This window comes from Pogona vitticeps, chromosome 5 (genome assembly GCF_051106095.1).
Source record: "Pogona vitticeps strain Pit_001003342236 chromosome 5, PviZW2.1, whole genome shotgun sequence".
Taxonomy (NCBI): Eukaryota; Metazoa; Chordata; class Lepidosauria; order Squamata; family Agamidae; genus Pogona; species Pogona vitticeps.
Genome location: NC_135787.1, coordinates 51331334 through 51357737, shown reverse-complemented (window position 1 = coordinate 51357737; position 26404 = coordinate 51331334). Strand labels below are relative to the sequence as shown.

The 26404-nt window shown below is 43.5% G+C and overlaps 1 protein-coding gene across 1 annotated transcript in view; it reads right to left on the bottom strand.

Annotated features, from left to right (window-relative positions):
* The window catches only part of CPE (carboxypeptidase E), a 98320-nt gene that overhangs the window by 12236 nt on the left and 59680 nt on the right, over positions 1 to 26404 (bottom strand). The window contains exons 2-5 of the mRNA XM_073001483.2: positions 24698 to 24894; positions 21883 to 22050; positions 19765 to 19882; positions 18421 to 18603 (exon numbers count right to left, since the gene is read on the bottom strand). Of these exons, the coding sequence (XP_072857584.2) occupies positions 18421 to 18603; positions 19765 to 19882; positions 21883 to 22050; positions 24698 to 24894 (666 nt within the window). The remainder of the gene's footprint in view (positions 1 to 18420; positions 18604 to 19764; positions 19883 to 21882; positions 22051 to 24697; positions 24895 to 26404) is intronic.

Below are 26404 nucleotides of genomic sequence, written 5' to 3'. Positions count from 1 at the left end.
TATGTTTTATTCAGGTTGTTTTTTGGTGAAAAGCACCTTAGCTTTCCCCCTACAAAACAACTTATAAAGAGGGGAGGTGTTACATACAGCACTGATGTTACCTGTCTGTCATGGGTTTGGAGGGAAAGTTCCATCCTATGGGGAGTGGAAGGCGGGACATCAGGAGGAGGGGCTGTACTGTATAAATATGTGATGCCTGTGTGGTGAGAGGGAGACACTGGGAGACACTGGGTTGTGACTTTGACCCAGGGGAGGAAGTGCTTTGGCTAGAAAATTGCTCTGGAAAAAGAAAGAATGGCGTTTGAATTAAGAAAATTGGAACTGATGAACCAGAACAATAATAACAATAGGGATTCTGAGGGAGGCCAACTGTCTAAAGCTGACCTGAAGAAATTCCCTGTGTACCACAAGGGAGATTGTCCTGAGGTGTTCTGATGGGAGCATTAGGTTTTGTGTTGATTACAGGAAATTAAACCGTGTAACCACTCCTGATGCCTACCCAATGCCCAGGCTAGACAACCTGATTGAAACCATAGGGGGTTGTCGGTTCATCTCATCATTGGACCTGGTAAAGGGATATTGGCAATTAAGAATTGATCCCAGGGATCAAGAAAAGACTGCCTTTTGCAGCCCTTTTGGTCTCTATGAGTTTCGAGTCCTGAGCTTTGGTCTCAGAAATGCACCAGCCACATTCCAAAGGCTGATGGACCAGACCTTGGCAGGGCTCAGTGACTTTACAGTGGCCTACATTGACGACATAGGGATCTTCAGTAATACCTGGGAAGATCACCTGATACACCTGGAGTTAGTGCTGCAGAGGTTAAGTGCAGCAGGGCTAACAGTAAAGGCCAGCAAGTGTCAGCTAACCAACAGACACCTGAACCTATCAGGTTGGTACTCTGACACACAGAAGTACCCTGTCTGACACACAGACTCCCACAACAGCTTCTTCTTCCCAGCTGCTGCTTCGTCACACCCCAGTGTCTCTCAGCATCTCATAAACTCTCCACACACGCTTCACATATTTATACAGTACAGCCCCTCCTCCTGATGTCCCGCCTTCCACTCCCCATAGGATGGAACTTTCCCTCCAAACCCATGACAGACAGGTAACATCAGTGCTGTTATGTAACACCTCCCCTCTTTATAAGTTGTTTTGTAGGGGGAAAGCTAACGTGCTTTTCACCAAAAAAACAACCTGTATAAAATACACAACAACAGTTATACATACCATATCATACTTACTTAAACTTCCATTCTAAGTTAAACCATAGCAATTATGCATTTTAACATTTACCATATACATTACATCAATTTACCTTTATTCATACAAACCAAATTCAAAACCAGGTACATTTAACTTTTGTCATCATTATATACACATAGTCCATGTTCTTTCGCCGTCTTCATTCTTCAGGTCTTCTTGATAAGGCGTCAGCAACACAGTTCACTGACCCTCTGACCACCTTCACTTCAAAGTCATAGTCCTGTAGGTTTAAAGCCCACCTCATAAGTTTGCTATTGTGGGTTTTCATTGTCTTTAACCATTGCAATGGTGAATGGTCAGTACACAGAATAAAATGTCTTCCCCAGATGTAAGGCTTGGCCTTCTGGATCGCGTAGACTATGGCCAAACACTCCTTCTCCACGGTTGCCAAATGTCTCTCACCTTTTTGAAGTTTCCTACTCAGGTAGGACACTGGATGCTGGTCACCATTCTCATCCTCCTGGCACAGAACTGCTCCTACCCCGCTGTTAGACGCATCGGTGTAGATGATGAACTCCCGGTCGAAGTCTGGAGCCCGCAGGACTGGATAGTTGATTAACGCCTCCTTCAACCTCTGGAACGCCGCCTCACAGTCGCTGGTCCACGGGATGCGGTCATCAGCCTTCTTCCTCGTCAGATCGGTCAGCGGAGCCGCCATCTCGCTAAACCTCGGGATGAACTTTCTGTAGTAGCCCACCAACCCAAGAAATGATTTGACCTTTTTCTTGGTGTTGGGTCTAGGCCAATCACGAACTGCTTCTATTTTGGCCTCCAGGGGTTTTATCATTCCTCCCCCTACCATGTGACCCAAGTATTTTATTTCTGGGCTACCCAGCTGACACTTGCTGGCCTTTACTGTTAGCCCTGCTGCACTTAACCTCTGCAGCACTAACTCCAGGTGTATCAGGTGATCTTCCCAGGTATTACTGAAGATCCCTATGTCGTCAATGTAGGCCACTGTAAAGTCACTGAGCCCTGCCAAGGTCTGGTCCATCAGCCTTTGGAATGTGGCTGGTGCATTTCTGAGACCAAAGCTCAGGACTCGAAACTCATAGAGACCAAAAGGGCTGCAAAAGGCAGTCTTTTCTTGATCCCTGGGATCAATTCTTAATTGCCAATATCCCTTTACCAGGTCCAATGATGAGATGAACCGACAACCCCCTATGGTTTCAATCAGGTTGTCTAGCCTGGGCATTGGGTAGGCATCAGGAGTGGTTACACGGTTTAATTTCCTGTAATCAACACAAAACCTAATGCTCCCATCAGGCTTGTCCACAAGGACTATCGGAGAGGACCAAGGACTAGAAGAGGGGACGATTATGTTCTCCCTCAGCATCTCGTCCAGCTCCTTCCGCACCTTGTCCCTATAGGGTCCCGTTACTCGGTATGGGGATACTGCCTGCGGGGGTGCATCCCCTGTGTGGATCCGATGCATCACTCCCTTCACTATCCCCGGCTTGTTGGAAAACACCTGTTGATATTTACTAAGCAGCATTTTTAGTTCTTGCTGCTGGTCTTGGGTGAGTGCAGGACTGATCTTTACCTCCTCTGGGTTGTATTTTACTTCCCCTCTACCCTCCCAGAAGGGTAATTCAGCTTCCTCACTCTCAGCTGCTTTTATCGCAAATAAAACCCTCTGTTCCCCTCTGTAGTAGGGTTTTAGGGCATTCACATGAACCACCCTCCTTGCTTGGTTCTCCTCCTGCTCTATTAGGTAGTTCAGGTCTGACATCTTGGAAATGACCCTATATGGTCCTGCCCATTTGAGCTGCAGTTTATTCTCTCTGCAGGGCCTAAGCCAAAGCACTTCCTCCCCTGGGTCAAAGTGCCTCTCTCTAGCTTTGTGGTCATACCATGTTTTCTGTCTGACCTTCTGAGCTTGCAGGTTTTCTGCTGCCAGCTCTAGATTTCTCCTTAGGTCATTCATCAAGGTGTCTATGTATGTCACAACGTCTTGTGGGTCATCCTGGGTGATCTGCTCCCAATTTTGTTTGATCAAATCAAGGGGCCCTTTCACCCTTCTTCCAAATAAAAGTTCAAATGGACTGAACCCGGTACTGGCTTGTGGCACTGATCGATAAGCAAACAAAAGGGATTGCAGCTTCTGGTCCCAATTGTTTGGATTCTCTGCCAAGTAAGCCCTAATCATGCGCATTAGAGTCCCATTGAACTTCTCAGTTAACCCATTACTTTCAGGATGATAGGCAGTGGTTTCCTTGTGCTTTATTCCACAGATTTGCCATAAGCGTTTCATGAGCTTTGATGTGAACGATGCTCCCAAATCTGTGATTATCTCTGAGGCAAATCCCATCCTGGACATATACCCCACCAAAGCATCGGCCACTGTGTTAGTTTCAATATTAGTCAAGGGTATGGCTTCAGGATACCTTGTGGCATGGTCCACAATTGTTAGAATGAACCTGTTCCCCCTCTTTGTGGCCTTGGGCAAAGGTCCCACAATATCCACCCCTATGCATTTGAACGGAGTGTCAATCACAGGCAAAGGGCACAACTTTGCTTTGGTCCTGTCGCGGTTATTCCCCTGCCTTTGACACACATCACATTGTTTACAGAACTCCCTGATCTGCTTCCCTATGTCAGGCCAGTAGAAATTCTGTGTGATTCTCTGCTGTGTTTTGTTCACTCCTAAGTGCGCAGCAAACATGTCAGAGTGACCCCTTTGTAAGATCATGGGGCGATACTTTTCAGGTACCACCAGCTGACTTCTGATCCCATCTCCCCCTTTTGAGATATTCCTCAGGGTTTCTCTATACAAAATCCCCTTTTTCTCCAGAAATCTCACTGGGGTTTCAGGTGTTAGCTGGGCGTCAGTCACCTGTTCAAAACACTTTTGGAGAGTGGCGTCTGCCTTTTGCTCCTGTCCAAATCTGCTGTCTGTGGTTAAGGTTTCCACCACAGCTTCTGAACTCCCCTCTGCTTCCGTCTCTGGCTCATCATTACCCCCCTGAACTGTCTCTGTGGTGGCTTGTGAGCGTGTAATCACTAGCACCCGTTTCACATGTTCAGCCAGGTCATTTCCCACGAGCACGGCTGCTGGCAGAGTCGATGAAATCGCTAGCCGCCAAGCTCCCCTCCAGCCTTGAAAGTTGACAGGTACCTCTGCTACTGGCAGAGAGATTACCTGCCCCTCAATCCCTGCCACCTTTATGCTCTCATTTGGGATTATAAACTCCCTAGGGATGATATCTGGATGGCACAGGGTTACCTGGGAACAAGTGTCCCGCAGCCCCCTATACTGACGGTCAAGTATTCCTACGTCCACCCCGGCTGTCTCAAACAACTGAGAATCTGTTTTTATCAGTAGGCAGCGCTTTACCTCCACAAGAGGACCATTTTCCTCAGCCTGATCAGCAGAGGTAGCTGTCCCAGACTGAGTAGCCATGGCAACAGGTTCCCTCAGTGACACTGAGCCTTGCTCTTTTTGGACACAGAACACAGCTTTTGGCTTGGTCCCAGTAGAATTCTGAGGCACCATTCCTTTTAGCTGCTTTAATTTCTCACACTCTGAGATTAGATGACCCTTTCCCTGACAGAAATAACATTTTCTGGTGTATTTTGATTCTCTCTCATCTTGTTTTGGTTTTCCCTCCAAAATCTGAGGTCTTAGTTTCATGTCTGAGGGCTTCCCTTCACCATGGGCCCCTCCCCCTTGCTGGCTTTTCCCTGGTCCCTGAGAGTACTTGCTGTAGGTTTCTTTGGGTTTACCTACAGATTTCCCCTCACCCAAGGGCTTTCTTATTTGGGAAATAAAATCTGCAATCTCTGCGGCTGCTGCCACAGATTTCGGTTTCCTTTCCCTCACCTGGAATTTCAATTCCCCATGCAGGACTGAATAGAACTGTTCCAGTGCTATCAAGTCTTTAAGCTGCTCATAGGTCTCTGTCCCTTCCTGCGATAGCCATTTCTCAAGCAGCCTCACCAATTGGGCCCCCACTTGGGTAAAAGTCTGTTCTGGTTTTTTGGTGAGGGACCTGAATCTTTGTCTCAGCTGCTCTGCATTTATCCCATGTCTGGCAAAGACCAGTTTTTTAAACTCTGCAAAATCTTTCATCAGTTCCTCAGGCATCTCGGCATAAACCTCAGCCAGGCTACCACTGATTAAAGACCGCATGATGGTCATCTTCTCAGTTTCCCTCACTGAGAAGTCCACAAACGCTCTTTCCACTAAGGAAAAGAACACCTCAGGACAGTCTCCCTTGTGGTACACAGGGAATTTCTTCAGGTCAGCTTTAGACAGTTGGCCTCCCTCAGAATCCCTATTATTGTTATTGTTCTGATTCATCAGTTCCAATTTTTTTAATTCAAACGCCATTTTCTCTCTCTGCAATTCCAATTCAATTCTCTGTCTCTCTAATCTTTCTTCCTTTTCCATCCTCTCTATTTCAAATTGCCGCTGTTTCTCTCTTTCCCTTTCCTCCATTTCCCTCACCCTCAGTTCATGCTGTTGGGCTAGGAGTATTTTTCTGAGTTCTGGGTCTTGCTCTCCTGTGCTGTCACCTTGCACTGAGCCAAATTCCTCCTCAGAACCTTGGTCAATTTGGGGGTCTTTCACTTCACTCATTTCGGCCATCTGGCTTCGAGTCAAGGGCATAATCCCCCCTCAGAACAGGCTGCTTTAAAAAGTCAAGCCTCAAAATAAAACGACCACTTTTTTCCTTCTTGCCTCAGAACCAGCTCTCCCTATAGAGATTGCTGCTGTTCTTCAGCACTAACTTGCAACAGTATCGAGTCAGAGCCTACCCCCCTCTGCTGGGCCTCTCAGCTGGCAAGCTAGATCACTGTTACTACGCAGTTTTGCCTCAGCTTTTTCCCGCCAAAACTGGGCTGCCTCAGAGCACCCTAATCTAAGTCTCCCCAGTTGGCACGTTCTTCTACTAGCGCACCTCCCCGTGAGGTACACCTAGAAGATTACCTACGCGCCTCAGACTGTCCCTGACTAGACCCCCCTTGCTCTGGGCACACTTGCCAAGGCTTTGCTGGACCACTGGACAACTGGACCAGTCGTATCCCACACGCTGGACACCAATCAATGTGACAAACCCAGACCTACTGGGATATGTCACACAGTTACACTAAGCTGCCACCAACCATTCCCTGTAAGAAGTCACACAGACCAGGGATGGATTTTTGAACAATAAAAAGAATAAGGTTTATTTTAAATACACACAGGGAAAAATAAACAATCAGGTGAATAGGATAAAGTAACGTGGCTTATTCTCACTCATACAAGCATACAGTTTGGTTCACCCAGAACCCTTAACTTGAAGCACAGACCCTGAACCTATCAGGTTGGTACTCTGACACACAGAAGTACCCTGTCTGACACACAGACTCCCACAACAGCTTCTTCTTCCCAGCTGCTGCTTCGTCACACCCCAGTGTCTCTCAGCATCTCATAAACTCTCCACACACGCTTCACATATTTATACAGTACAGCCCCTCCTCCTGATGTCCCGCCTTCCACTCCCCATAGGATGGAACTTTCCCTCCAAACCCACTTGCTGCTGGTCTTGGGTGAGTGCAGGACTGATCTTTACCTCCTCTGGGTTGTATTTTACTTCCCCTCTACCCTCCCAGAAGGGTAATTCAGCTTCCTCACTCTCAGCTGCTTTTATCGCGAATAAAACCCTCTGTTCCCCTCTGTAGTAGGGTTTTAGGGCATTCACATGAACCACCCTCCTTGCTTGGTTCTCCTCCTGCTCTATTAGGTAGTTCAGGTCTGACATCTTGGAAATGACCCTATATGGTCCTGCCCATTTGAGCTGCAGTTTATTCTCTCTGCAGGGCCTAAGCCAAAGCACTTCCTCCCCTGGGTCAAAGTGCCTCTCTCTAGCTTTGTGGTCATACCATGTTTTCTGTCTGACCTTCTGAGCTTGCAGGTTTTCTGCTGCCAGCTCTAGATTTCTCCTTAGGTCATTCATCAAGGTGTCTATGTATGTCACAACGTCTTGTGGGTCATCCTGGGTGATCTGCTCCCAATTTTGTTTGATCAAATCAAGGGGCCCTTTCACCCTTCTCCCAAATAAAAGTTCAAACGGACTGAACCCGGTACTGGCTTGTGGCACTGATCGGTAAGCAAACAAAAGGGATTGCAGCTTCTGGTCCCAATTGTTTGGATTCTCTGCCAAGTAAGCCCTAATCATGCGCATTAGAGTCCCATTGAACTTCTCAGTTAACCCATTACTTTCAGGATGATAGGCAGTGGTTTCCTTGTGCTTTATTCCACAGATTTGCCATAAGCGTTTCATGAGCTTTGATGTGAACGATGCGCCCAAATCTGTGATTATCTCTGAGGCAAATCCCATCCTGGACATATACCCCACCAAAGCATCGGCCACTGTGTTAGTTTCGATGTTAGTCAAGGGTATGGCTTCAGGATACCTTGTGGCATGGTCCACAATTGTTAGAATGAACCTGTTCCCCCTCTTTGTGGCCTTGGGCAAAGGTCCCACAATATCCACCCCTATGCATTTGAACGGAGTGTCAATCACAGGCAAAGGGCACAACTTTGCTTTGGTCCTGTCGCGGTTATTCCCCTGCCTTTGACACACATCACATTGTTTACAGAACTCCCTGATCTGCTTCCCTATGTCAGGCCAGTAGAAATTCTGTGTGATTCTCTGCTGTGTCTTGTTCACTCCTAAGTGCGCAGCAAACGGAGAGAGAGAAAATTGCTCTGGAAAAAGAACGAATGGCGTTTGAATTAAGAAAATTGGAAATAATGAACCAAAACAATAATAACAATAGGGATTCTGAGGGAGGCCAACTGTCTAAAGCTGACCTGAAGAAATTCCCTGTGTACCACAAGGGAGATTGTCCTGAGGTGTTCTTTCCCTTAGTGGAAAGAGCGTTTGTGGACTTCTCAGTGAGGGAAACTGAGAAGATGACCATCATGCGATCTTTAATCAGTGGTAGCCTGGCTGAGGTTTATGCCGAGATGCCTGAGGAACTGATGAAAGATTTTGCAGAGTTTAAAAAACTGGTGTTTGCCAGACATGGGATAAATGCAGAACAGCTGAGACAAAGATTCAGGTCCCTCACAAAAAAACCAGAACAGACTTTTACCCAAGTGGGGGCCCAATTGGTGAGGCTGCTTGAGAAATGGCTATCGCAGGAGGGAACAGAGACCTATGAGCAGCTTAAAGACTTGATAGCGCTGGAACAGTTCTATTCAGTCCTGCATGGGGAATTGAAATTCCAGGTGAGGGAAAGGAAACCGAAATCTGTGGCAGCAGCCGCAGAGATTGCAGATTTTATTTCTCAAATAAGAAAGCCCTTGGGTGAGGGGAAATCTGTAGGTAAACCCAAAGAAACCTACAGCAAGTACTCTCAGGGACCAGGGAAAAGCCAGCAAGGGGGAGGGGCCCATGGTGAAGGGAAGCCCTCAGACATGAAACTAAGACCTCAGATTTTGGAGGGAAAACTAAAACAAGATGAGAGAGAATCAAAATACACCAGAAAATGTTATTTCTGTCAGGGAAAGGGTCATCTAATCTCAGATTGTGAGAAATTAAAGCAGCTAAAAGGAATGGTGCCTCAGGATTCTAGTCAGACCAAGCCAAAAGCTGTGTTCTGTGTCCAGAAAGAGCAAGGCTCAGTGTCACTGAGGGAGCCTGTTGCCATGACTACTCAGTCTGGAACAGCTACCTCTGCTGATCAGGCTGAGGAAAATGGTCCTCTTATAGAGGTAAAGCGCTGCTTGCTGGTGAAAACAGATTCTCAATTGTTTGAGACAGACTGAGAGACACTGGGTTGTGACGAAGCAGCAGCTGGGAAGAAGAAGCTGTTGTGGGAGTCTGTGTGTCAGACAGGGTACTTCTGTGTGTCAGAGTACCAACCTGATAGGTTCAGGTGTCTGTTGGTTAGCCAGAACTGATAGGTTCAGGGTCTGTGCTTCAAGTTAAGGGTTCTGGGTGAACCAAACTGTATGCTTGCATGAGTGAGAATAAGCCACGTTACTTTATCCTATTCACCTGATTGTTTATTTTGCCTGTGTGTGTATTTAAATAAACCTTATTCTTTTTATTGTTTAAAAATCCATCCCTGGTCTGTGTGACTTCTTAAAGGGAATGGTTGGTGGCAGCTTAGTGTAACTGTGTGACATATCCCAGTAGGTCTGGGTTTGTGCCAATCACGAACAGCTTCTATTTTGGCCTCCAGGGGTTTTATCATTCCTCCCCCTACCATGTGACCCAAGTATTTTATTTCTGGGCTACCCAGCTGACACTTGCTGGCCTTTACTGTTAGCCCTGCTGCACTTAACCTCTGCAGCACTAACTCCAGGTGTATCAGGTGATCTTCCCAGTTATTACTGAAGATCCCTATGTCGTCAATGTAGGCCACTGTAAAGTCACTGAGCCCTGCCAAGGTCTGGTCCATCAGCCTTTGGAATGTGGCTGGTGCATTTCTGAGACCAAAGCTCAGGACTCGAAACTCATAGAGACCAAAAGGGCTGCAAAAGGCAGTCTTTTCTTGATCCCTGGGATCAATTCTTAATTGCCAATATCCCTTTACCAGGTCCAATGATGAGATGAACCGACAACCCCCTATGGTTTCAATCAGGTTGTCTAGCCTGGGCATTGGGTAGGCATCAGGAGTGGTTACACGGTTTAATTTCCTGTAATCGACACAAAACCTAATGCTCCCATCAGGCTTGTCCACAAGGACTATCGGAGAGGACCAAGGACTAGAAGAGGGGACGATTATGTTCTCCCTTCTTTCTCTCTCTAATCTTTCCTCCATTTCCCTCACCCTCAGTTCATGCTGTTGGGCTAGGAGTATTTTCCTGAGTTCTGGGTCCTGCTCTCCTGTGCTGTCACCCTGCACTGAGCCACATTCATCCTCAGAACCTTGGTCAATCTGGGGGTCTTTCACTTCACTCATTTCGGCCATCTGGCTTCGAGTCAAGGGCATAATCCCCCCTCAGAACAGGCTGCTTTAAAAAGTCAAGCCTCAAAATAAAACGACCACTTTTTTCCTCTTGCCTCAGAACCAGCTCTCCCTAGAGATTGCTGCTGTTCTTCAGCACTAACTTGCAACAGTATCGAGTCAGAGCCTACCCCCCTCTGCTGGGCCTCTCAGCTGGCAAGCTAGATCACTGTTACTACGCAGTTTTGCCTCAGCTTTTTCCCGCCAAAACTAGGCTGCCTCAGAGCACCTTAATCTAAGTCTCCCCAGTTGGCACGTTCTTCTACTAGCGCACCTCCCCGTGAGGTACACCTAGAAGATTACCTACGCGCCTCAGACTGTCCCTGACTAGACCCCCCTTGCTCTGGGCACACTTGCCAAGGCTTTGCTGGACCGCTGGACAACTGGACCAGTCATATCCCACACGCTGGACACCAATCAATGTGACAGTGACACTGAGCCTTGCTCTTTCTGGACACAGAACACAGCTTTTGGCTTGGTCTGACTAGAATCCTGAGGCACCATTCCTTTTAGCTGCTTTAATTTCTCACAATCTGAGATTAGATGACCCTTTCCCTGACAGAAATAACATTTTCTGGTGTATTTTGATTCTCTCTCATCTTGTTTTAGTTTTCCCTCCAAAATCTGAGGTCTTAGTTTCATGTCTGAGGGCTTCCCTTCACCATGGGCCCCTCCCCCTTGCTGGCTTTTCCCTGGTCCCTGAGAGTACTTGCTGTAGGTTTCTTTGGGTTTACCTACAGATTTCCCCTCACCCAAGGGCTTTCTTATTTGAGAAATAAAATCTGCAATCTCTGCGGCTGCTGCCACAGATTTCGGTTTCCTTTCCCTCACCTGGAATTTCAATTCCCCATGCAGGACTGAATAGAACTGTTCCAGCGCTATCAAGTCTTTAAGCTGCTCATAGGTCTCTGTTCCCTCCTGCGATAGCCATTTCTCAAGCAGCCTCACCAATTGGGCCCCCACTTGGGTAAAAGTCTGTTCTGGTTTTTTTGTGAGGGACCTGAATCTTTGTCTCAGCTGTTCTGCATTTATCCCATGTCTGGCAAACACCAGTTTTTTAAACTCTGCAAAATCTTTCATCAGTTCCTCAGGCATCTCGGCATAAACCTCAGCCAGGCTACCACTGATTAAAGATCGCATGATGGTCATCTTCTCAGTTTCCCTCACTGAGAAGTCCACAAACGCTCTTTCCACTAAGGGAAAGAACACCTCAGGACAATCTCCCTTGTGGTACACAGGGAATTTCTTCAGGTCAGCTTTAGACAGTTGGCCTCCCTCAGAATCCCTATTGTTATTATTGTTTTGGTTCATTATTTCCAATTTTCTTAATTCAAACGCCATTCGTTCTTTTTCCAGAGCAATTTTCTCTCTCTCCATTCTTTCTTCCCTCTCCCTTTCTTCTCTTTCCCTTTCCTCCATTTCAAATTGCCTCATCCTCAGTTCATGCTGTTGGGCTATGAGCAATTTTCTAAGTTCTGGGTTCTGCTCTCCTGTGCTGTCACCCTGCACTGAGCCAAATTCATCCTCAGAACCTTGGTCAATCTGGGGGTCTTTCACTTCACTCATGTCTGCTACTTGGCTTCGAGTCAAGGGCATAATCCCCCCTCAGAACAGGCTGCTTTAAAAAGTCAAGCCTCAAAATAAAACGACCACTTTTTTCCTTTTTGCCTCAGAACCAGCTTTCCTATAGAGATTGCTGCTGCTCTTCAGCACTAACTTGCAACAGTATCGAGTCAGAGCCTACCCCCCTCTGCTGGGCCTCTCAGCTGGCAAGCTAGATCACTGTTACTATGCAGTTTTGCCTCAGCTTTTTCCCGCCAAAACTAGGCTGCCTCAGAGCACCTTAATCTAAGTCTCCCCAGTTGGCACGTTCTTCTACTAGCGCACCTCCCCGTGAAGTACACCTAGAAGATTACCTACGCGCCTCAGACTGTCCCTGACTAGACCCCCCTTGCTCTGGGCACACCTGCCAAGGCTTTGCTGGACCGCTGGACAACAGATTCTCAGTTGTTTGAGACAGCAGGGGTGGACGTAGGCATACTTGACCGTCAGTATAGGGGGCTGCGGGACACTTGTTCCCAGGTAACCCTGTGCCATCCAGATATTATTCCTAGGGAGTTTATAATCCCAAATGAGAGCATGAAGGTGGCAGGGATTGAGGGGCAGGTGATCTCTCTGCCAGTAGCAGAGGTACCTGGAGAAGGAGTGTTTGGCCATAGTCTACGCGATCCAGAAGGCCAAGCCTTACATCTGGGGAAGACATTTTATTCTTTGTACTGACCATTCACCATTGCAATGGTTAAAGACAATGAAAACCCACAATAGCAAGCTTATGAGGTGGGCTTTAAACCTACAGGACTATGACTTTGAAGTGAAGGTGGTCAGAGGGTCAGTGAACTGTGTTGCTGACGCCTTATCAAGAAGACCTGAAGAATGAAGACCGTCAGTATAGGGGGCTGCGGGACACTTGTTCCCAGGTAACCCTATGCCATCCAGATATCATTCCTAGGGAGTTTATAATCCCAAATGAGAGCATGAAGGTGGCAGGGATTGAGGGGCAGGTAATCTCTCTGCCAGTAGCAGAGGTGCCTGTCAACTTTCAAGGCTGGAGGGGAGATTGGCGGCTAGCGATTTCATCGACTCTGCCAGCAGCCGTGCTCGTGGGAAATGACCTGGCTGAACATGTGAAACGGGTGCTGGTGATTACACGCTCACAAGCCACCACGGGGACAGTTTATTCTGTGTACTGACCATTCACCATTGCAATGGTTAAAGACAATGAAAACCCACAATAGCAAACTTATGAGGTGGGCTTTAAACCTACAGGACTATGACTTTGAAGTGAAAGTGGTCAGAGGGTCAGTGAACTGTGTTGCTGACGCCTTATCAAGAAGACCTGAAGAATGAAGACGGCGAAAGAACATGGACTATATGTATATATTGATGACAAAAAGTTAATGTACCTGTTTTTGAATTGGTTTGTATGAATAAAGGTAAATTGATGTATTGTATATGGTAAATGTTTAAATGCCTAATTGCTATGGTTAACTTAGAATGTAAGTGTAAGTAAGTATAATATGGTATGTATAAATGTTGTTGTGTATTTTATACAGGTTGTTTTTTTGGTGAAAAGCACCTTAGCTTTCCCCCTACAAAACAACTTATAAAGAGGGGAGGTGTTACATAACAGCACTGATGTTACCTGTCTGTCATGGGTTTGGAGGGAAAGTTCCAACCTATGGGGAGTGGAAGGCGGGACATCAGGAGGAGGGGCTATACTGTATAAATATGTGATGCCTGTGTGGTGAAGTTCAGATGCTGGTGGAAGATGCTGAGAGACACTGGGTTGTGACGAAGCAGCAGCTGGGAAGAAGAAGCTGTTGTGGGAGTCTGTGTGTCAGACAGGGTACTACTGTGTGTCAGAGTACCAACCTGATAGGTTCAGGTGTCTGTTGGTTAGCCAGAACTGATAGGTTCAGGGTCTGTGCTTCAAGTTAAGGGTTCTGGGTGAACCAAACTGTATGCTTGTATGAGTGAGAATAAGCCACGTTACTTTATCCTATTCACCTGATTGTTTTATTTTTCCCTGTGTGTATTTAAATAAACCTAATTCTGTTATTGTTTAAAAATCCATCCCTGGTCTGTGTGACTTCTTAAAGGGAATGGTTGGTGGCAGCTTAGTGTAACTGTGTGGCAGATCCCAGTAGGTCTGGGTTTGTCACATTGATTTTTTTTTTTTTTTTTTTTTTTTTGGATTTTTAAACAGACCAGGGATGGATTTTTAAACAATAAAAAGAATAAGGTTTATTTTAAATACACACAGGGAAAAATAAAACAATCAGGTGAATAAATAAAGTAACGTGGCTTATTCTCACTCATACAAGCATACAGTTTGGTTCACACAGAACCCTTAACTGGAAGCACAGACCCTGAACCTATCAGTTCTGGCTAACCAACAGACACCTGAACCTATCAGGTTGGTACTCTGACACACAGTAGTACCCTGTCTGACACACAGACTCCCACAACAGCTTCTTCTTCCCAGCTGCTGCTTCGTCACAACCCAGTGTCTCTCAGCATCTCTCAGTGTGTGTTCCTTCACCACACAGGCATCACATATTTATACAGTACAGCCCCTCCTCCTGATGTCCCGCCTTCCACTCCCCATAGGATGGAACTTTCCCTCCAAACCCATGACAGACAGGTAACATCAGTGCTGTTATGTAACACCTCCCCTCTTTATAAGTTGTTTTGTAGGGGGAAAGCTAAGGTGCTTTTCACCAAAAAACAACCTGAATAAAATACACAAAAACAGTTATACATACCATATTATACTTACTCATACTTACACTCTACCTGACTTGTCTTTACCAGCAGGCCAGGAAAACCAGTGACATACTCTGGATCCCTCTAGCAGCCAATTCTGATATTGCAAAAACACAAAACCAAAGAATTCTCCTGCCCCTTAGTATTGGTAAGACAAGGGCATAAAACCTCTAAAATTCCAGTTACAATGCCTTTAGAAATTAATTTCGGGAAGGGACTAGAAATGTTAGTTATTACAGCTAAAAAGTAATTCTGTAACTATATGTTATATTACTTTCCATGTATCACTGTAGGACTTCGCGAAGGCTTTCACGGCCGGGATCTAATGGTTGTTGTGGGTTTTTCAGGCTCTTTGGCCGTGTTCTGAAGGTTGTCATTAGCTGGTCTTTTGTGTGTAGTGATCCCCTATCCTTGTGGGTTCATGTGCCTCAAAAATACAGCATGCAAAAGGTCAATGAACTCTACCCAGCCACAAGGACAGGGGATCACTACACACAAAAGACCAGCTAATGACACCCATCAACCACAGGAACAGATAAACTCTTCTCCTTAGCACAACAATACACCCACAACAATACACACTAATCACCCATCTACAGAAAAAGACAAAAGCCTATCTCACAGCCATAAATACTGCACTCCCAAGCCAACTACACCAGAGTACAGAGTGCTGTCCTCTGAAGATGCCGGCCACAGAGACTGGCAAAACGTTAGGAATAACAACCTTCAGAACACAAGCAAAGAGCCCGAAAAATCCACAACAACCACTGTAGGACTACTTGTTACAATTTTCTTTGCCCAAAACTAACCATTAAAGGTCACATATTTACCTATAACTAACTAGTTGCTTCCAAATTATGTCTATATTTAAATGTAATATATATAGCATACGGTACAATTTTATTAACTATGCAACATTTTGTTTTTAATGATAAAGAAGTATTACATGTATTTTAAATTCCATCCCAACCCCAAATTTCAATCTATTTTGAAATGAAGGCAGAAAAGGAATACACTTTTTTTCACTGCTTAAATATTACTGGAAATGTTACATCTCTTCTTGGGCATGGTTTCCCCAACCACACAAAGTTTAATCTGGAAACAGCAGTTGAAGCAAACTGGGATAGAAATACAGGAAAATCACAGGCAATATTTATTTACCATTTGACTAAAGTATTTGTGCCACCCTTCTATTTACAAAACGTTCAAGCTAACAATTTCTTGGCCCAAAGTCAAATACATAATGTTCTGAAATGGTTAGCTTCATGCAACACATTTCCTGGCAGTCACAGCTCTGTGTAAAAATTGTACCAGATCCAATACTGCATCTGGTCTGTATATTCCATAGGGATATAACTTGGCCTGAAAAGTCAAGTTTCAGAAGCCAAAAACGGTTTCCAGGTGTAGTTCAATTATTTCCAGATGAAAAAGAAACACGTCATTATGTGTACAATAAAACATGTGAAAGACAGATAATAGCAAAGGCAATGAAGCTTTAAGAAATAATTGGAAACAGGGATTTCTTTCTAATTGTGTGACTCAAAAAACAAAGGCAGTGGGGTAGTGCTAATGATGTAGAGATTTTACAGTGATGGAGCCAATGTGAACATATATTTGACAGTCCAATTACCAGCCACATGTTGCTAAGACAATCAAAAGCACACGCTGACTAATGAAGTGAGGTGGGCTGAGGTGATAAATGAAGCAGGCTTCTGTGCATGCATCCTTTCCTGGCTCAAGTACGAAAGGGAACAGAATGTTCTGTGTGTTTATTTCACAGGGCTTGATTAGAACGCCTCATCTAGGGCAGCACCGATTACCTGACTGGTGAGGTGGAAGTCTGAATGCAGACCTTCTCTTACCTGAGAGTTAGAAACTGGGATGGGGGGATTTTTATATATATATTTAAAAAATCACTGGAATAATATTCCTCTAATACCCATGTCAAGGAGGAGGGGAAAGGTAATTAATCTTGCATTTTTACTATATTCTTTAAAAGAGACTACCAAAAATTTCATTTTACCTAAAAGATTGGTGCATCTGACAAAGTAAGCTGTAGTTCAAACATTATATACCATAATACACTTGCCAGTGAATAATGTGAATATTAAAGAGGATTATTTTCACAATAAAGACTCCACCAATTGTATACATTACTAGCACTTTTTGCTTCTTTGGAATAAAGTTTGAGAAAATTGTGAACCTTGTGATATAATTCACTATGAATATATTTTGCATAATGTTATCATAGATATAAAATACTAATTGGGCATTTTATCTTTTATTTACATTAACAAACCTTGATAATTCCATTATATGCCGTGGCATTGACTGTGATATGTCTTGTTCCACTTTCTGTGTGGTAATCAGAGTACAAACCTCTATTTCCCATTATAAAACGCATGCCCTTAATGCTTATGAGGTACCAAACATTATGAAAGGAATTAAAAGGAATAAAATGGCATTATGTCCAGGCTAAAATTCCAGTGTGCATTAAAAGCGAAGACTACTAAGCTGTCCAGCATTGACTATCTTTAATAGGATCCAAAATGTCAATACTCAGGATTATATCCACTGAGTTTCAACACAGAGCAAGGTGTCAGGACAAGGTAATCTTCTTCAAGATGCTATTTCTGTGTTTATAGAGTATCAGATTATAGCCTTTAATCCTGCAACACTGGAGCTTTCCTGGGAATAGGGACCAGCAATTTTCAGAGCTGTTTAGTATTTGCTAAACCTTAGTATCTGCACTACCATTTCTGCCCTTTGCTACCCACCCCGTATACTAGACCCATCCTGTATATCCAGTCTTCACTCGCATATTAGCCTTTGATACGTGGTGGTCTGTCTATCTATCTATCTATCTATCTATCTATCTATCTATCTATCTATCTATCTATCTATCTATCTATCTATCTATCTATCTATCTATCTATCTATCTCTTGACTCTTTAACACCCTTCATATTGGTTATTTTCTTATAGGCCATTTTAATGAATACAAGAGATAGGAAGGTAAGCAACAGCTGGCTCCCACAGATGGTTCAAGTGGTTAATCACATGAGGGCTACTTCTCCCATGAGGCTGAGCTAAGAGTTTCAGAAAACATATTAAATGCAAATACCTATGCAAATGTAGCAATGGAACAACAATGGATGCAACTGTGGAAACTGTGCACTATATGGTTTGCTAGTAGGAACATCAGCTGTTCAGTGGAGAATAGGGAAGGCCATCTTTATTGCTAATAACCGAAAGCAGTGAAGGCAGGAGATATCTTGCTGCACACCCTGCAAGTGAATTGTGGCTGCTTGGCTAGTAAGCATTTCTGGTATCAGCAAGTTCTGTCCACCCTGGGGACTTTCAGCTAGTTATGCACCAATTTCAGGGTGCTGACTGAAGCCAAAATGATATGACACAGAGAGCACACTGTTACCGTCTAAAATTTCTGCAGTGTTAACATCTAATTGTCACAGCATGAGGCTTCTCAACGCCAGCATCTTGCAAGATACTTTGTTTCTGATTAATCATTGGGAGATAAACACAGTTTCCATTTGTTAGTCGGAGTGGTCAGGCAATAAGCTTTACAGAGATCTTATTGACTTCTAATGTCATGCCACCTGTGTTTGATTTGACACAGAAATGCTCCTGCCTCCACTGCCACCTTCTAACTTTTACTGGTAAGGGTAGGCTTTGTCTCCCCACTTTATTGGGCTACAGCAGGCCAAGGAACTACCTCACCAGATGCAACTAAAAGGGAATGTGCAATTTTTTTCATGCATTATTTTATGATTTCCAGGCGACGGCTGTGTCACTTATGTTTTCCATGTAACACTTAACACATATTAGCACTATAAAAATGTGTAGTAATAGGAACAGCACCTCCTGGAACACTGTACCAAGCACCTCCATTGGTTGTTCCATCTATGAAACTGCTATCATCATCATTCTTGCGGCACGGTGGCCTGTTTGAATCAGACATGGCTGGATTAAAGGATGAATAGCTTCGAGCTAAGCTTTGAAAAATAGCATCATCTGGGCAGGGACTATATTCATGAGCACTGCCTAAGGAGAAAAAAAACCAAAAGCATGTGAACATACAAGAAGAACAATTCAGAAGATCTGATTCTGTTATTTTTGCCAAAAATGCCTATGTTACTTCAATATTATGCCGAAAAAATATATATGTAGAATGACTGCATGCAAGTACATATCTGAGGTACTTTGGAGATCTGAAGCACATCCAGTCCATTTTCATAGTTTAATATAACTGTAGTGTTACATCGATACTACAATCTGAATTCTGAACTATAATTAATATTAACAATGGCTGAATGAAAAAAGATAGCAATATAAACCATAATTTGATATTGGCTTGTCTCAGTAAACTACTGAATAACCTTGGAGAGTCAAAACAGATGTCAAAGTTTCCTGTCTACACTACAGATGGAAGCACAGAACCCTGAGGCACATGAACCTAATGCTAAACCACAGTTTATTGTTATGCCCAAATTATGCATTGTGCATTCTACTTCAAACAGATCATGACTAGAGATGGGGACAAAGCGCCACATGAACCACAACTCCCCCCCCCCCCGACGTGACCTGACAAACAACGAATTAATTCATCATTTGTCAGGTCTTTTTTTTTTCTTTCCCTCCTCTTGCTAAGCTGCGGGGCATAGGAGGGAAAGCAGGGATCAAAGCGATCCTGTAGCACTTTGATCCCTTTCCCCCTCCTTTTGCTAAGCCCCGTGGGGCTTAGCAAGAAGGGAGAAAGCAGAGATCAAAGTGATCCTACAGCGGCTGAATCTTTGATCCCTTCCCTCCTCCTCTTATGCTGCACAGGGTACCAAACCATCTCCCAGCCCCGGGGGTGGGATTCCCTTCAGGGAGGCTTTAGCACGCCACCCAAAGGGAAAGCCCATCTCTGCTTATGCCCCTGAGGAACAGCTGATCCATGAGGACATAAGCAGATAGGGAACGAAGGGACGACTATAAAAGGGTTTTATTCATTGCTTTCTATTCATTGGGATCTCTGGACCCTAAGACTACAAAGCAGTGAATACCTGATGAATCAGGGATATTTAACGAATATCCTGATTTGTTTTTATATTTGTTCCTATGTCTAATCATGACTGGTGAGATTAGTACTTAAACACATCATTACTTAAATAAAATTATGACACATTCTATTTTCCTTTGGGGTTAATATATTATACGTACCGGTGCGGGTCTCATCATAGGGGTAATTTGCTACAAGGTCCCCACCGTGAAGATTGGCTGACAGCACAAAAGGAATATCCATAATCCAGTGAATCACACTTTTTGTTTCAGGTGCAAGCTGCAGAGAATTTTTATATATGCACATATATGGTTATACATATGTATATACAGTATTAAATCTAGCAAGTTAACACTGTAATAAGGACTACTGTTAACTTTATTTAAAGTAATATTTTAAATTAAGTACATCAACTTCTACAACTGGAAGGAAATCATTTGAAAATTAAATTAGAAAGGCCTACTTCACACATTGTATCTTTAAAGTATACCTATATTTTTCCTCATGTAATAAATTAATGCAGCATTCGGATTTTTGCAGATATCTTAAGATCTTTTATCCCCAGTGAATACAGTCTTAATGTCAAATTACTTTACAACAGAAGTCCCTTGTCCTTGCTCCCTTCCTGCCACTCAGCAAAAGTGAATGTGCATCAGAGATCCCGATCTCCCACGGAAGATCTAAGCAGCAGGAGGAGAAAATGCAAACTACAGAGAAAACTGCTGATCCACAGACAGCAATTCGGAACGAAAGAGGAAACAAGAGTCAGACAGTGCCAGGAGCCAGGAAGCTTGTGCAGTCTTTGCTGTGCACAAAGTCTGTTATCAGTCCAAAACGCACTGGTAATTTTTGTTAATAAACGCAGGCACTTTGAGAACTCGGTTTCTGGTTTTGCTTGTTCAGCTTCCAGTACTCCTTCCCACCCCTCCACAACAAACTTTTTTGCCCACATGAGGCAGTGGTCAGCATATCCCAACAGGGAGAAAAAGTGCAAGGGAGAATGGATCTTCTGGCTTTCTTAAGAGAGAGACACACCACTGGTCCACCAATGTCAACGCTATTAATGCTAAAAAGTAGTGATTCTCTGGGATTTCAGGTGAAATTTCTTCCAGTCCTACCTGGAGTAGCCAGGGACTGGACATGTGGCATTTTGTGAGCAAAGCATGCAGCTTTATCACTAAGCTACTGCTCTTCTATTGCTCAATATCTCTGGCTTAGCTATTACAATTAATCTCATCTGCTTTCAGCATGAACTTTTCAGGGAGGACTCACAATATTACTTTTTCCTTGGTAATCTTTCTGAAGAATGGGGAAAGGCAATTTCCACCTCCCCTGCTTTGGTATTCTTGCATACACAGAGATACAACCACATTGAAATTGATTAATTTCAAAATATCTCCTTGCAACCCAATAGATATAAATTCATAATAAAAAATATGTGTAAATATGCTTCCATGTCAAACAAATGTTCCATTTAGTTGCAAATGGATATGTATTCACTCTTCAAGCAACCAGTTAGCAAAAGTGCTTGCTATGGATTATGAAACAGGAAACTTTTGAGATGGCCTATAACAACACAGATAAGGAATATGCCTGTCTCCCATATGTTTTAACATACAAATCTGTCCACCAGTTGAGGTTACCTAGTGAGAATTTGGCCCGTGTCACACTGGTTGCCAGTGATTTTTGACAAGGCCCTCTCCATAGCAGCACTCTCTCCCAGCAGGACTTGCTCCCTCTGAATGTTTGTTCCTCCTCAGGACATGTCAGGCATTTTGTTGGGGAGTTTAGACTTCTACATATTTTTGATGCATCTTGTCTTTAAGCAATTTTACACTGTTCCTGCTCCTTCACATTTATATTGTATGACTTTATATCTCGTTTTCAATTTGTATTTGAAGTTTTCTTATTGTATTTCTTATTTTGTTGTTGCTTGATGTTTATCTTTGAACTGTTACTATGTAAGATGGCTAAAAGGTGTCATTTTAAAAAGAAAAAAGTCGCAAACAATTAATCCATTCTTGGTGTCTCTTTAATCTCTTAGTTTAAGAGAGGACTTTATGTTACAATGCCTTTCATAAGCATTCCAGGAAATGTACTGGCCAAAGAGATGGCAGCTCAGGAGAGCTTCGTCACACTTTTCCATCCCTCCTAAATTTCATCAGAATTGTCCAATCCAGACAACAATGGCAAGAATATATCACACATTTCCATGGGTGTAAGAAGTCTGGCAGTGGAGAAGAGAAAATAAAGTTTAGGGTAATGATGGCTATTTTTACCTTTGGATTCTGATCCACAGCTTTCTTCATGTTTTTCAGCAAGTGATTATTTGGACCGCCTTCTCTTTCATTGACATAGACTATTCTATCCAGATCAGGAAAATTTCGGTTTAGGTCTATGCCTTGTGCATTACTTCGGCCAACAAACCAATCTTTGAGTTCACCTGGCTAAAAAGAGAGCAAAATTAGAAAATATTATTAACTCATTATTTATTTTTTAATATATAATTTTATTTAGAAATTTTAAAAACTAAAACAAATAATAAACTTTAAAACACCTAACAAATAGAAATAAAGAGAAAAAAGACCCAAACTACATATGCAGCGCACTCCACCACCAGGACCATTAGGGAGTAATTGCTTCAGCAATTTACTCTTCTGGGGGCCTCTTCCCCTTCTAAAATGATATACACTCATATTTAACACTTTGCGTCTTCCCTTTTATCAATACAAAATCAATAAAATTTTCCCATATATCTGCAGACATATTTACTAGTTATTCCCTTCTTAACTTTTATACTGTGACTAGCTGCTATATCCCAATCTTCTCTATATCAGCAGTCCCCAACCTTTTTGGAACCGTGGGCTGGCTGAGCTTCTGAGGAAGGCAGGATACCACCCCGCGCTTGTGCATGCACTCTCGGGCACATGCACAAAGCAATGGAGGAGTGCACGTCAGTGCACCAGCACCAGTGTGAGCGCTCTCCCACCCCTTCATGCATGCGCAGGAGCACCTCCACACCCACCCACGCATCCGCCCAGCCCTTGGGCACTCAGGCACATGTGTGAAGGAGTTGGGGAGTACTCATGCCAGTGCTGGCACGCGCACGCAAAGCAGCTGTGGGGAGGGGAGTGCGTGGGTGTGTGTGGGAGGTTTGTCTCCGTGGCCTGGTCCAGCACTGGCACCGGGCTGCAGACCAGAGGTTGATGACCTCTGCTCTATATTAATCATTTAATGATATATGGGAGCTGATTTCTAATTCCTAACAATAATCAGTCTTGCTGATTTCTAATTCCTAGCAATAATCAGTTAACAGATTAGAAACTAGTTCTCTCGTTCACTTATTTATCTCCTTTCAAACATTGATAAAAGAGCTATTTTAGGACATAGATATTTAAATAACATTCCCCAGGCCCTTGACAGTTAAGATGATATTCTTTATTAACTATAACTGTTTACTTCCCTTTCTCCTTTCTGGTCTCAAACAGTGAAATAACCCCTAAAACATCAAACAAACCAAAAACTTCAATTCCCCAATTGCACCCATACCCACAAATCTCCCTGCAAAAAAAACCAACCAAGCCAAAAAAAACACAAAAAAACAAAAAAACAACAACTCATTTCAGCCATTGTTTATTCTCAAACACAAGGGGGAGTTTCCATCCTGATTCCCATGCCAACCGGCAACCCAGTTACTCCCAAGTCATCATTTAAAAGCACAGCACAACTATCATGGTGATCCAGAGAAAAAGTCTGTGCATCTCTATTCTTTATGATCTGACAGCAGCATTAAATGACACACAGCATGCTGAAAACACCAGCCGATTATTTTTACTTACCAACATCTGATTGCCAAGGGTATAACAGCTCTTCAGGCTAATGAAAACATGTACAGTATATTAATTACTTAATACCTATGGCTGATGGGTTGGACCCAAACTTAGTCAATGGGATTTAAGTCAACCATTACTAACTTTTCCCACTGATTTCCATGTGTCTCCTGTGAGTGAGTACAGCTAGCCTGTGTGCTTCGGGTAGGCTGCACAGTCCCAGGATGCCCCCAGAAGAAGGGAAGGGTAAACCACTCCTGAGTATTTTCTACCTAGAAAACCCTGAAAAGGGCCATCATGAGTCAGAATTGACTCGACAGCATGCTATCATCATCACAGTCATCCTCCTCATCAAAACTAATATGAATCTAAGCATTACTTAAAGTAATGGATTTTTAAAAGGAGGAGCAGCAGATATTTTACTTCTTGCTTCTGCATATTATAGCAGAGTCGTATAATCAAATACCAATATCTAAGAAGCAAAGCTGGCCCACAGAGCATAGAATAAACCCTTTCATTTGGGTTAAATCATCTTTAAATATAATATGCTTGGCCACTAGAGGGTGCTCCCACACTAATCATGACAGCAATTTCCTAGCATTTCACTTCAGTAATGATATGAAAACCTCCACTCTAAACAAGTGACTTTAAACAGATTCTAGACCTACAAGCCATATACCTGCAAACAACCCCACACACCTAACATGGATGACAAAAATGGAAGGTGGTAAACTTGGAGGCTTCTACTGGCTCTCATCGGACCCACTGTAAGTGGCTTTCCTCTAGAAAATAATCTGAAGATATATTCCACAGCTGGAGAAGTCTCAGGCTAATCAGTCTTCCAAGTGGGCAACTGTCTTCTCATAATTTGATAAACATATTCAGCAGACACATGGAACAACAAGCTCTCTGTTTTCTGAGAGCCAAACCACACATTAGAGATCACCCATCAAAGAAAAATGAAATCATGTTAACGTTTAAGGTACATAACTGAGGATAGTCTTTCATGCCTGGGAAACCAGACTTACAAAAGAAGAACATGTTTACAGCTTGGAAACAAAACATAGAATAAAACAAGTGAATTTGTGACTTGTGGGAGGTAAGATGGGCATGACAATCGCACACAATCAGCTCTTAAGCAATCTCTTCCTCTAATGACACAGTGGCTGATTTTTATGGACATTAAAACATTAATTCATATAAGCCACCAAGCTTTTTCCCCCTGACCCTCCCTTGAAGGAAGATGAATAAAGGTGAGGGTTACCTGTGATGCTGCCTTCTCAAAGCCATCTGGATTCAGAGACGGTAGGATGTGGATGCGTGTGCTATGGATCAAGTTGATGATTGTTTCATTTCCCTTCTGATATTCATTGCAGAGGTACTGGGCCAAGAAAATGAGAAGCTCCCTTCCAACAGCTTCATTTCCATGCATGTTTCCAACATATTTAAATTCTGGCTCCCCTAGAGCACAAAGAAATATGTAAGATGTCAGATGTGTGGAGGTGCACAGGAGAAAAAAACATCAAAATTCAAAACAGAAAATACTTGTATCATGTTTACAAAGATCATACAATGACTAGGGCTCTCTCTTATTCTCCCATTCAAAGGGAGGTGGGGTTTTTTAAAAAAAATATATAGCCCCCCCATACACCCCTATTGCACCCCATTCCCAAGGTTCTGCAGAAGCAGATTTTGGAGGAGAAGGCGGAGCAATGGGCACAGAGACAACAGGGAGCTGGGAAAGCTATTTTCTGTACAGTATGTGGACTCTGTTCCATGAATTATCTTACATTCGTGTAACAAAAGCTAGTATAGAAGCCAGCATGTATCACATCACACTGACCTAGGGCAAACTGGTGCCCCGCTTGACAATTACCCAATTAGACGATGAAATCGCTTGACGATGAGTATTTCGCAATCGCTATAGTGATCGCAAAACGATGCTTGTATGGGTTTTTTTCACTTCACGATGATTGGTTCCCTGCTTTGGGAACTGATTTTTTGCTTAACGACGATTTAAAAACAGCTGATTGGCAGCTCTCAAAATGGCTCCCTGCTGTTTTGCTGGCCTCATTTCGCAAGACAGGGAGTGGAAAATGGCCGCCCTATGGAGGATCTTCGCTGCACGATCAGGTATTTCCCCCACTGGAACACATTGACCGGTTTTCAATGCATTTCAATGGGGGTTTTTCCGCTTGATGACAATTTTGCTGAACAGCAATTTTGCTGGAACACATCGTCGTCAAGCGGGGCACCACTGTACAGAGTACAAACTGAAGCTGAATGGACATAATAGTGTAAAAATGTGTAACTATGCACTGCTTTGTTGTTTGTTTTATGTGCAATTTAGACACATTTAACTAGGCTAGTAGTAATGCAAGCAGATTTTCCTGCTCCCACCTCCACCACCTCCTCCTCCTCCTGACCAAAGTAGCATCCTCCAGATACTATACAAAAGGTTGGAGAACGCTCCTTAATGGTGGGTGACCTATGGTGCAGAGAGAAGGAGGTTTCCCTGAAAACTGAGATGAAGGCACCTTCATGAACTGTGGTATCTTCCATGTACTTTGTTTTTCTAAAATCTCCTATGGCTTTTTTAAAAAATAAAGTTACTTGGGAAGACAGTTGTTTTGTCTAAAGAAAGAGGTGTGTGTATTTGTGTGTTGCCTTAGTGTAGCAAGCAGGATTTTCAAATTCCATATGGAACATCTGTTTAAAATGTACATCTTCAGTCTTGGTGCTGAAAAATGCTTTTTGAGCTCTGGTCTCTTACTCCATAAAGTGTGTGTGCATGTTTTAAAAGAGTTGGATAGTACATATTTTCAATACTAAAGCATTATAGCACTGTACCAAAAAGTACTAGGAGTGGTGGTTTGTGCAGGGAGCGGGTGACCAGGCCATCCAAGACTAGAAACAGACACATGATTGCTCCTGCTTCTGATATATTTTTCGCATCTGGATCATGACGGGC